The 13,858-nt window shown below is 31.6% G+C and overlaps 1 protein-coding gene across 1 annotated transcript; it reads left to right on the top strand.

The window, feature by feature from the left end:
* Positions 1–307: 307 nt before the first annotated feature.
* On the top strand, positions 308–13,631 carry LOC127729466 (uncharacterized). The gene is made up of 3 exons (XM_052237287.1): positions 308–383; positions 3,135–3,226; positions 11,447–13,631. Exons 1-3 carry the CDS (start codon positions 361–363, stop codon positions 12,457–12,459), a joined length of 1,128 nt encoding a protein of 375 aa, XP_052093247.1. The 5' UTR covers positions 308–360; the 3' UTR covers positions 12,460–13,631.
* Positions 13,632–13,858: the final 227 nt, after the last annotated feature.

The raw sequence follows: 13,858 nt of genomic DNA, 5'->3' as shown, positions 1-13,858 counted from the left end.
ATCGCATTTATTTCTCTACTGAGGTTTAAATAATTCGTTTATTTTCCTAATTCTAAATGGATAAGCGACTACATCGAAATCCCATTATATATCAATTAATATTGTACATGTATTTACGCCATCCTGTATGGATATCAATTAAAACAATACGTCCATTGCCATAAACCTACCTATATGTACATGTAAACTATACAAGGTATTAATTGGTCCGCTAATTATACACTAACAATACGGGTAAAGTCAATTAGAAAAGCTTGAGGATTGGATCAACAAACCAATACACCTACGGCTATTCTGTCAACACGGATCAAGTATCTAAGGTCATTTAATAAAGCAGTTGTCTTCAGTCAGTTATATTCAATGCATGAATGTCACACAGTCAGGTAAGACAAATATTTACGCGTATTTATTTTTTTTTTTTTTTAAATATTTCTTAAATACTTTTTTTTATTAATTATCATAATAAACATAAATTATTTGACATTGATTCTAATTTTTATTCAATGTTCACTCATCTCTAGATTATAATTATATCTGTATCTTTATGATGTTAACTTTAATGAGACCGATCGTCTATATATTTATCAAGATTAATATGTTACGCAAAAACAATATACTATTTCTGTATATAAAAGGCTTCCCATGACAATGATTTAAATGCAAAATAAAGCATGTCGTTTAAATGAATGAAGGAAAGATACAGACATTTAGTTTTAGATTTCAGTTAGGTTTCTAAATAAAAGAGTTTAACAAATTTTTGCATAAATTTTATCGAAACAGAATAGCTGACTATATACTAGTAATATGGATTTGTTTACTGTCGAAGGCCGTACAGTGACTTACAGATGCTTATATTCACTTCATTTTGATTTTGGTGGATATTCCTCTCATCTCCTTATTCTATTTCAATTAATACTTGTAGTATTAATATGATACAAGTTTTGCCAAATTTAATTTAAACTTCAAAGAAAATTCAACTTTTATCTTTTTTTAAATCAAAATAAGAGCTAACTGAGAGATTAACCTTAAATTAATTTGTAGTTTAATTTTAATAATGAACTTCGATTTATGTTGTAACTTCATAAAAGTGGAAAAGAAACTCTTATTGTTTTAACATAGATGTTTATAATGCATGAGAAGTGACCTTTTGTCATGCATTTGAACAAAATGTTTTTGTTACATAGTGAGGGATGAAGCGTCAATACGCAGTACATAAAAACATAATAAAACGGCATGGCCCGTCAGTTTACAGCGTCATAAATATTAATACTGTATAAAATATTTCCAAAAATATGTACTCAACAACAATGTACAAAATGATTCATATCATATGTTTTATACGATGAATGTAACAGAAAATAGAAACAGTCTGACATAAGACCAGTTATTAATGCATATCCAAATACATTCAGTCTGTACAATAAGACAAAATAGCCAGCATGCTGTCATTTCATGAGTCCGCTAACGATGGTCACTAAGAAATCCACTCGTCACTCATCATGACTTTTGTGGCCGAAAAAAGATATGTTATAAGTATTATAAATGATAAGATGCGGGAAAAATGTCAACCTTACAATAAAAAAAAGACACGAAGAGCTTTCAACACTCCTTAACAATTGACATATACAATAGTAGTGTGAAACTGGAAGTCGCCACTGGTTTGATATAGTTTCTTGTATGGCTTTCGATAGTATAATAGTACCCTCAATCATGCCTTTGACTTTTTACTCACCTCAAACGATGATAGGGGGACATTATGTTTTCGATATGCGCGCCGTCCATTATCAGATTAAAGTTTTTGATTTGCTCTTCGAACGTCACTGGGCAAACGTCTGAAGTATTAAATTATAAGTCTGGCTACTTTGGTGAATTATTTCCATGAAGTTGTGGTTACGTTAATTAATACTTAGTAAACTTGTTCAATATAATGGTTGCTTTTAATCTATGCCAAATTAGGGGTATGAACCACATTTCGAGGTTCATGTAATTCTTAATATTTAGGAACCATACTGCGTCTGACAATACAATTATCTATAGGGATATACATCTACATATGCGGTTCTTGGGTTGACATTATATATTTACTGCAGTCGTTGATTTTTTTTCAAGTTTGTTGAATAGGCACTTTCATGATATCAGCTCTCCGACGCCCGTCCGACCGACCGCCCAGCCGACACCGAAGTAATTCTACTAGATAATTGTCAAAGTACGTTTCTTTCTAAATGCCCTGACGGAATTACCTTTTTCAACAACATTTCTACCTGAACATGCATGATATATTTGCCACTGGATTTGAAGCAAACAAAAATCAATTCATAAAAAATGTACTGTAGAAATTTCAGAAAAAAGGAAAATTGACTTGAAGCAGCTGAAATTTAACTGAACAATTGACTGCTTAGTAATCGTATCTAATTTTGCTTTATGAATTGAAGTGAAAATAAAAAATTTCAAAGGATTTAATCAGTTCCAGTTGGTGAATTACAATTATGCTATATTACTACGCGTACACCCTCCCCCGAGGAAATTAAACCTTTAATAAAGTCCCCCTGACATAACAAGTAAGTGGGTGCTCAGCTATAAATTATCTGTAACACGAACCAACAATGACGATTTAATTCAGCTTTTATGCCTAGAATCAGATTGATTATAAAATACACACCTAGTCCCCTTGGCAATATTGTATTACTTTCCGTAAGTTATTTGCAAAATATAGGCTTCTTTTATAAAAATAATTATGACCGTTAATTTTCAATTAATGTTATTTTCAGCAAATGGCTATTTTATGAGAGTAAGTTGATATCTAGAATTTTCATCATCATTAAACTTATTGTTCGCGGAATTTTTCCTTCTGTTATCAAAGCAGATTCGTTCCAATGATTGTCATTTGCGTTCTCCGTTTATTTGGGTGAAACAAAACGAAGAGTGCGTCATGCTGGTGCGACATTATACATATACAAAACTTGCCAGAAAAAAAAAATAAAACTGTGAGTTCAGTATTAGAAGAAACGGTGAATGGAAACTTGACGAATAATTAAAAATATATAACATATATGGAAATACCCCCCCCCCCCTTTTTTTTTTTCTTAAATCGAAAATCTAAATTAGCCATTAATTGACTGTTAATTTTCTTACAGAATGAAGGTATACATCTGTTTATTACTGTTGGTAAATTTGGACTCTATCAACACTTTCTTACAACAGAATCGACAAAGCACGAGAACAAGAGGTTAGTAATTACTTAAATAATGTAAAAGGGAGACAACTCCTGTTTTCCCTCTAAGATTTTACCGAAGAGTCTTTGAGGGATTAATTTCTTTTGTTTCTACTAGCTGAATTGGTTGAGGGTTTCTTCCATATAGATATAAAGCTTCTGTGATATGAAGAAACGCAAGTAAGCCAATGCTAGCAATCCAACGACTAAATAAACAAAAAAAGATAACTTTCAGTCTTAAGTTTATCTCATCAAGCTAACTTCTTGGAAAATAATTGATGTTCTGATATAGAATCAATCTGAGTAATTAAAAAAAACCTCAAGCATTTCAAAATTATAAAAAATAAATTAAAGCATCTGTGATTTTTATATCAAGGTAAGCCTATCCAGTTGTTCCGAGTCCCGTAATCACGCCCGTAATACTCTTTTCTATGCCCACATCACTATGGGATGGGATAGATGCGTTCAACATAGTCACCAAATTTTGAATTATTTAGTGAGAGAACATCATCTATAAAGCGGAAAGTAAAGTTAAAGGATACTGCTAACTTCTTTTCTTTCTTCCTAAGAAGTTCCTGTATGAAGTCAGCTTCATATGAATAAAGGAACAAGTCGGCAAGAAGAGGGGCACAGTTGGAATGCCGATTGTTTGTTGAAAAACACGTCCTCCAAACGTAACAAATATGTTGTCAATCATCAAATCAAGCATCTTGATGATGTCAGTTTCAGAGAATTTTTTGTTGGAATCAGAGTGATTTTTTACAAAGTAGGATGTATCCCTCTCTAAGACAAGATAATTAGATATTTGAATATTGTTTTTATTGGTATTACTATTGATTTTGTTATCAGTAAATTAAAATCAAACTAAACATTCTTTTTATATACATATACACATGCATGGCCCTACAATATATCAATACCTGTGTCTTAGCATTGTACATTGTTATTCTCCGACTGTTAATGATGTCTTTACACTAAATCCAATGGATGTTTGATGAGTACTGATTGAAGTTTTAGTCTTAGATGCATGATTTTGTTATTAGTTGTTATTGGCTGTCAGTAACTGCGAGTACTCTCAGATCTGTACTTGTTGTCTTTTTTGTTGTGGGGATGTATAAATACCCTGCCACGTCCGGTCTGTGTTTTTATTAAATGTCTTTCTGCTTTGTGTCGATCTGATGAGTTAAGCCCTATTCAGCTGATTTTCATAGTTTTTATTTATGTTGTACTGTTACATCACTATCCCAGGTTAGGGGAGGGTTTGTCGCCAACAAACTAGTTTAACCCCGCCACATTCTGTATGTGCCTGTCCCAAGTCAGGAGCCTGTAATTCAGTACTTGCCGTTTGTTGCTGTATATCATATTTGTTTTTCGTTAATTGTTTTGTATATAAATCGGGCCGTTAATTTTCTCGTTTGAATTGTTTACATATGTCATTTATACTAAACGGTATGTGCTTTGCTCATTGTTGAAGGCCGTACGGTGACCTATAGTTGTTTACTTCTGTCATTTGGTCTCTGGTGGAGAGTTGTCTCAATGGCAATCATACCACATCTTCTTATTTTTATAGGTGCTATATGCAAAACTTTCAGATCATGTTGTATGATTTTAGCGTTCCTTCGTCAGTTTTAAATATGGAAAAAGATTGTTTTGTTGAAGTTTTTATATCGAATGTACTCTTTTGCATACCTAAAATTTATATCAAAGATTGATATGTTACATCAAATGTTTACTTTATTTTTACATTGTTAGGAGTAAATTTGTATTATAAAAGAAGCTGTCCCGTATTGGCGGGAATTTGTATTCGGTCTCTGTAAAAAAAAGAACATGGCATTATATTGTGTCATAGATCAAATTTATTCGTTTAGAATATGTTTATTTGTTTTTTGTTTATATGTCTTTTTAATCGAGCTAAGCCATTTCAATTGATATGTTATAGTGTGTCTTTTTATGTTGTAATGTTACACTACTGTTTCAGGTTAGGGTGACGGTTGGCGCCTGTTAAAACGTTTAAACCCGCTGCATTTGTATGCACCTGTCCTAAGTCAGGAGCCTGTTGTTCAGTGGTTGTCGTTTGTTTATGTGGTGCATAAGTGTTCCTCGTTTCTCATTTTTTAAATAGATCAGACCGTTGGCTTACCGGTTTGAATTGTTTTACACTGGTCAGTTTGGGGCCCTTTATAGCTTGCGGTTCGGTGTGAGCCAAGGCTCCATTTTGAAGGCCGTACTTTGACCTATAATTATTTACTTTTTACACATTGTGACTTGGATTGGGAGTTGTCTCATTGGCACTCATACCACATCTTCTTATTTCTATATACATTATTGGTAATATTTCAAAAATTCGTCAGTAACAATTTATATCAGTAAAAAGAAAAAATAACAAACATACCAAACTCCAAGGAAAATTCAAATCAGAAAGTCCCTTATCAAATGTCAAATTCAAAAGCGCATACACATCAAACGAATGGAAAACAACTGTCATATGCCTGACTTGGTACAGGCATTTCCTTATGTAGAAAATGGTGGCTATAACCTGGTTTTATAGCTAGCTATTAAAACATCTTACTTGTATGACAGTCTTATAAAATTCCGAATACTGTTTATACATTCTAAAATTCGATCTACTTAAGTCTCCATGCATTGCTCCATAATAAGTCGCTGAAAACGAACAATTTTCTTCTTCCAGTATGGAGATTCTTGTGAAATTTCCTAAAACTGGTCAAATCCTAACCAAATCAGAATAATTCAGTCTATATATTTTACATTGCTCTTAGATGGCTGCATTAACCCTTTGTTTTGTAAATCATGGTTACAAACCAAAAAACCACGTAGAATAGCTTTTTATTTTTGTATTGTGACGATTATTTGTGTAGTGGACATGCCATCAGTTAAAATCAATAAATTCAATGATTGTCCAAGCCGAATTAGTACGAAACTCGTCAGCCTCCTGGAATTTGCAGTTCAATTAGATTGTAGATTGTATAATCATTACTGCTTATGTTTATTATCTCATTAGCCGTCCGTGCGAGACCCCCATGGGTAGTCAAGGTAATTAAACACCCCCGTAATTATCTCATTCAAAAAAACGCTATTGTTCAGCCGTGCCGTGTGTACAATGTCTCCCCTCCTCTGCTTCACAGTATAACACTATTAATGCACATATATCATCAGTTTTGATGGTGTTAAAAAAGTGTTCACGTTACTCTAACATTTGAATATGTATATAGGTAAATCATTTCTTGTTGGAGAAACGTGATTTTTATGCAATGAGGATTAATGGAATGTACCTGTAATTAGATTCACAGCTAATTAATCCAGCTCAAATAAACATTAAAATGATCACAGCTAATCCAATTCAAATAAATGTTTGAATGATCTGACGAATTTATAGTTGAGGAAGAAGTCAAAATTAGAAAAAAAATATATATTTATTTCATCAAAGAGCACTAATATACAAATGACAATAATTTACAACGATACGATTTTGCAATCATATAAAATGACTTACTATATTAGCACTAATGATTGATTGATTGTGGGTTGCTCAACGTCCAAATATTTCATGCATGTTCAGGACGATATTTTTATAATCACCAATGGACAAATAGTATAGTATAGTATATTATAGTTTTATTCAGTCAAATTCAAGCACATATACAAAAATTCATAAGACAAGACAATAATATGTATATATATACTTTTAAAATAGTATCATAATATATTTTAAAAACAGTGCTTAGAAAAAAAAGCCTGGGATATCCCATAGAAGCTTACATAGTATAGCTTATTTCCAATGATGTCCCTTGTTTGAAAATATATAAAAATAATATTTCAATTTATTGTTAAAATTTGACTTTCACCAAAAAAAAAGAAAGAAAGATCAAATGTTTCTTAAAAACATATAAAAAATCTCCAGTTTCTATATTTCTTGCTGTTATTCTTAATTGTATTTTAACTGCAGTCTTAAAAGCAGATCTATTTGATATATTATTTATATTGGATCATCTATTGTTCCAGTCTTGTATAGCATTATAGACAAAGCTGTTTTTATTACAGTTTTTAATATTTGGTACAAAATAATTATTATGTGCATAACTTCTGGATTATTTAAATCAAAATTTTCACACAAATACTCTGGAGCATGTCCATGATATATATTGAATACATGGTTTAATCTAAGTTGACTAACTCTGTCTTTTACGCATAGCATATTGACTTTTTCTGAAATATCACATGTAATTCTAGTCCTTGGACCCAGACCAAGGATGAATCTCACCACCTTATTCTGTACAACTTGCAATTTTGTTGTCATCCCTATGCCCAGACTATTATACCACGAAGAGAAGGAATAATCGAAATAGCATTGTTATCAGAGCTGATGTGAGAGTCATCCTTGATCTAGTATCCAAACATTTTGCATATCTATATAAAAATTTTAATCTTGCATTAACTTTTTTTATGATATTGGAAATAATTTGTTCACAATTTAAAAATTTATCAATGTGAACTCCGAAATATTTGACACAATTTGTCGATTTGATAAGGTGATCATTACATTTGACCTGTTTTTTTTTTTAAATTAATATTTTGCCTGATCTTTTTTTGGAGGTCCAAAAAGCATACATTCAGTTTGCCCTAGATGTAATGACAGTTTATTATCTACTAACCAGTCTGAACATTTTTCTAGAACTTTTCCCAATTTTGTAGAAATAGTATCTGGATTTGTATGAGTATATAAAACAGCGCTATCATCAGCATATAAAATTAATTTGCAGTCTTCATCAATACTGATTGACGTATCTTTAATATATGTTATAAATAACAGCGGTCCTTGGCTACTTCCTTGGGGGACACCACATGTGACTTCCATGGGTTCCGACATAACATTATCTAAAGATACAAATTGAATTCTATCAGAAAGGTAAGAAGCTTTGAACATAAAATATTGTGATCGACAGTGTCGAAGGCTTTTAGCAGAACTAACATAATTATTCCTGTATAAGTACATTTAAATTATTTGTTCTTATATAATCTAATAAATGTATAAGAAATGCATCAGTAGAGTATTTACCTCTGAAACCTGATTGAAATTCAAATAACAATTTGTTATTTCGTAAAAACTCTGATAATTGGTTATAAACACTCCTTTCAAGAACTTTCGATACAATGCTAAGTATACTGACAGGTCTATAATTACCAACATCAATTAAGAGCACCATTCTTTTTAAATAAAGGTTTTACTCTTGCATATTTCATACTATTTAAAATATTGTGGTCGACAGTGTCGAAGGCTTTTTGCAGATCTAACATAATCATTCCTGTATAAGTACATTTAAATTATTTTTTCTTATATAATCTAATAAATGTATAAGAAATGCATCAGTAGAGTATTTACCCCTGAAACCTGATTGAAATTCAAATAACAATTTGTTATTTCGTAAAAACTCTGATAATTGGTTATAAACACTCCTTTCAAGAACTTTCGATACAATGCTAAGTATACTAACAGGTCTATAATTACCAACATCAAGAGCACCATTCTTTTTACATAAAGGTTTCACTCTTGCATATTTCATACTATTTGGAACAACGCCAGTCAAAATTAATTGATTTATAATTGCTGTGATTGGCTTTTGTGATATACCAGCACCATCCTTGATAAAGTTTGCAGGTATTTCATCTAAACCAGTGCTCTTTGTAATATTGAGCGATGACAATTCCTTATACACAAAATCTTTAGTTACAGGTTTCAATAAAAATTTCATATCAGTAGGATTTCTCCTTTTATAATTTAAAACAAAAAATAGATGATACAACACTAAATATGCCTTTGGCATTTGGTAATTTGTTTACTAATTCTGCTGCTACAGTTGTAAAAAAAGTATCAAAATGATCAGCAATGGTCTTATACACTATTTACACATAAAAACTGTCTATTTGTTTGACAATTGCTAGATAGACGTGAGTTAGAATCTTCAAATGTTAGAGAACCGTGAATCCACCGTTTTGATTCATTCTTCAAACCAGACTGTGTTTAAATGTTGTGTTTTAATTTAAATCAAAGAAATTAGGATTTTATCCGAAATATTTCTGAATACATATTGACCATTTAGAACGTAAATCAAAATTCAGCTTTTTCAGAAGCTACTTTGTATTACATGCAAACATGTATAGTAAACAAATACATCTTCTCTGTAAATTTGAATACATAAGGTACATGTATTTATTTAGAATCTTGAAATAACAGTGATCATATTATACTAAAATTTCACATAATATGACCGTGATTTAAGAAAAGGCAACAAGCCATGATGGTACTCCATTATGATTTAAAACTGAACAATCAAAACATAATCTAGATGAACAAGGAACATCATCTCCCTTTTTAGTGACATTGATTAAAACTTGGCATGGGGCTAATGACATAAAAAGAGATGTTTTTGTTTCAATTATAACGTTTAACTATAGTAATTATCAGAGTATTATTGTTTTGCTTGATTGTAAAAAACTATATTAAATGTTTTGATCGTAAAATTATGACAAAATTGCAAGTTAATGACTATATCAGTCCAATATAAATACCTGAGATTTAAGTCTATATACTAACATTACGTCACACATATTATTTCTACGAAGCTTTGTTTCAAAACAAATAGCAAATGACATAAAAATTCATATATCATATTAATCATTCAGAATTAAACATTCTTCCATTAAAATCCAGTTATTTTAGGACTGTTTACTTTAGTCATTTGATGCAATAAAATCTCATCGGTGTGGGTGATGGTCCTCTTTCGAGACAATGTCTGTCCCTAACAAATAGTATACTGACATTATCTGGTTATTCTCCCGTGATGTAATTTATTTAGACTACAGCGTCGGATAGAGGATTTTTAAAGGGGCTGCAGAGGGGCTCATCGATTTTTTTGTTTTGGTATAAAGAGTTTGGTGTAATGGGCGCGGTAGAAATAAGCATAATGTTATTGAAATACCGTCAAATTTAATAGAAAAGGGGGCGTGGGTTCCCTGAATCTGACACTCTCGACTTATTAACATGAAATCATTTATTAATTTCTTTTCTTCCTGGATTTCAAAACATTTTTGTTGAAGACAGAGTTTTTGTATTGACATGATTCCAATCATCAAATTTGATTAATTTATGTGCAAATATTGAAATTAAGTTGTTCGAAAGTTTTTAGTTTTTCAAACTTTTGATCTCAAAGGCACTAAATAAATGTTTTTTTTTTTCTTCTTCAAGAAACTGAAATCGGTAGCATGCGACTATAAGATATGCATATATATATATGTATATTGCTATAGATGTTCAAATATTATAATCCATGACTAGGTAGAGATGAACAGCTGTATCTTAACTTTTCATATAATTTGAATATAAAAACAATACATACCTATCATATGTTTTTGACAAAAAATAGACTGATAACATTATTCAGCTATTTCATGGCAAGTTAAAATAGATTTGATAAATGTCTGATGAATTAACGACTGCTTTTTACCACATTTATTAAAATACTACTATTTTATTCAGTGGCAACATATACTTATAAAATAACCAGCATTCTTGTTATATATTTAATCTAAATACCTCGCCCTTATCATTTATTGTTAAGCAATGAGTGACCTATTCCAGCGGCTAATCGCTACCACTCTGTACTTAGAATTCCTCTCCTCCCAAACGTTTAAGCACATAGTGACATTAAAAGAACTGAATGTTTCTTTTTGACGCATAAGAGCGCTATACACGCGTTGACCGTGCTTACATTTATTTCATAAACGACAGACAGAAACAGTCAATTGTTTAATACATACACGTATACAAGACAAAATAATCTACAAAAGGTTTTCATGATTTCCCTATACCAGCCACCGACAAATTTAGACATCATAATGAAATACTACATGTATTCATCTCAGGTCTCGTATTCTTGATTTCCCCAAAACAAAGAGCTGATCATGACTACATGAGCTTACGAATTACTAAAATCATCTCTATGAAAACAATAACTCTTATATTTCTTTCTTTTCTTTTTTTTTATATCGTTGGGTTTGCTGGTCATATATATGGTATATCAAGAATTTTTTTTTTTTTATATTTATGTTTCCGATCTTCAAATAGTGTAACTTAGTGGCAATACCCTTGTTTAATATCTTATGTTTATAATTTATTGTCTTTACCTTTGTTCCGTGCCTTATATTTGTACTTTATTACAGGTTTTGACTCATATGTGGGTCCAACTTCATCCCCTTATATGGAACCTTTCTCCGGTGGATTTGGGCAAGGTAGTCCGCTAATGGGAATGTTACCATTTATGATGGCAGATATTGATTATGCAGATCAAATGTCGTCAAGGGCGGACGCGAAAGCAGCTAGACAAGAGGCAATGCAAGGACAGCAAGAATCAATGGCAATCAAAGTAGGACAACCGGGCAATAAAAACCCGATAAACAGGTTGAATAGAAATAATGCATATCAAAGAGGAAATCCTTCCGATCCATATGTTCAACGACAATCGATGCGTCAATCTGATCCCTATCCACAACGACAATCGATGCGTCAATCTGATCCCTATCCACAACAACAATCGATGATTCAATCTGATCCCTATCCACAACGTCGATTAGAAGGCAATCAAAACCCTTATTTTCAAGAAAGATCAGGTCAGACAATTGCTACAGAGCAAGGTTCGTTGTTCGGACTGAAACAAAACATTGGGAAGATGTCTTCTGAAAGCAAAAAAAATTCTTCAACCCCTACAAAATGGGTTTTTAAACAATCCCAAACTCAAACTAAACCCTTAAAACCGACACCGATATCTAAACGGAGTTCCGGATTGTTGCCACAACAGGAAGCAAACAGACTCAGATTGTCCCAAGTTTTGAGTTCGTCAAATCGTCAACAGTTTAAAGACATTGCAAACAGTGCTATTTCGAAGAATGAACTTACAACTACAAACAATAAATATAATAATTACAATTCACGTAAACCTTCAAGATTTGACCGAAAACCTCCTCCACGGAAACAAAGAATAGATCCTGATTTAATGTCGGATATGATGGACATGGCGGCCGATTTGGGATTAGCTAGTATGTTTATGCCACCGATGTCCAGGCGAGGTGCTAGATGTGACTTATCTTCTGTAAAAACATTGATTGAATATCTGATGACTGGAAAGATGTGCGGTACAAAGTCTCACGGGATGAGATTTGGTCTAGGTCGGAGATAAATAATTTCCTTTGAAAACAAACTTTGGACTTAAAATGAAAAGCATTTTTGTGCAATTCTACCACACAAAAACCAAAATAATAATGTGATTAATAGAACATGATATGTTTATCTTATAAACGTTAAATCATCCTTTTTCTGGTTCAAACAAAGACATTAAACTATAGTAAACTATCAAACTTCCTATGATTATATACAGGTGAAAATTACTCACAGATCGAAATAGTTTAACAATAGTGCTGATTTGTATATTGTTGGTCTAATTCTAGACCAAGTCTGATGTAAAATTGCATTTTCTTGTGACGTTTTTGTTTACATGTGATGTTTTGTCTACTCTCTTTTTATCCTTTCGACTCTTTTTCTTTCTTCTGTAAAAAGATTCCCCAAAACACATTTTCACTGTGCCATATGAGTGTTTATTTCGGTTTTTGTGTTTTTGTAAAACGTTAATGTTAAAAAAAAAGAGAAAAATGAAAACCAATGAATCTATTTAAGAGTCAAGAAAACTATACTTATCTGGCATTTATATAACGTAAAAATAAATTACTGTGTTATGTACTGATCCTACATTACCAGAGTCTACAGAGTTCCTTCATTATGTACTGATCCTTCATTGCCAGTGTCTACAAAGTGCCTTCATTATGTACTGATCCTTCATTGCCAGAGTCTACAAAGTTCCTTCTGACCACCTAAAAACATTTTGTACATCAGAAGTAGCGATTCCATACACTCACTAACATACATGCATTATGTAATGACATATATGGTTGGTATAGTTATCAAAGATATTGTTCGAGATACAGGATCAATTGTGGACACAGTATATATGTGTTTCAATCAGATTGTGTAATTATAAATTGCTAGTTAAAATACCAACTTGAATGTTTAGTTACAGAAAGCCACATGTAATACAGTGTTAATATATACCTCTTTAAACATGTTAAACACAACATGGAATAGTTTGTTTCACATGAAATTAAACTCATCATATATCTTGAAAGCTTCGGTCATCTGCAAGATTTGGTTAACCATGTAATAAGATTTTTGTCAATGGTATAATGGTGTCTAGCTGATAGCAATACTGTTCTTAGTGAAAAGTATATCGTAAAATTAATAGTATATTGTAAATAAGTATATTTAAGTTAATTGTTTATTAAATCATGTTCAATATAATATTGTCTTATTTTTTTTAAACCGTTATACCATAGTAACAATTGAATTCTCCCGAAGGAAGCATACATTGTCGCGTAATCGATTTTGGATATATACTATTGTCCTAAAGAATAAAGTTGCGGTTGAATTTTTTCCGATGTTCATTGTTTATTGTTTATGGGATTTATCGTAAAATATCATAGAAAAGATATACGATTTCCCGCAAATTTGTATATCTGATTACTGAA

This window comes from Mytilus californianus, unplaced genomic scaffold (assembly GCF_021869535.1).
Source record: "Mytilus californianus isolate M0D057914Y unplaced genomic scaffold, xbMytCali1.0.p SCAF_2, whole genome shotgun sequence".
Classification (NCBI taxonomy): Eukaryota; Metazoa; Mollusca; class Bivalvia; order Mytilida; family Mytilidae; genus Mytilus; species Mytilus californianus.
The sequence above is the reverse complement of the archived record's forward strand: the minus strand, read 5'-3'. Positions and strand labels throughout refer to the sequence as shown.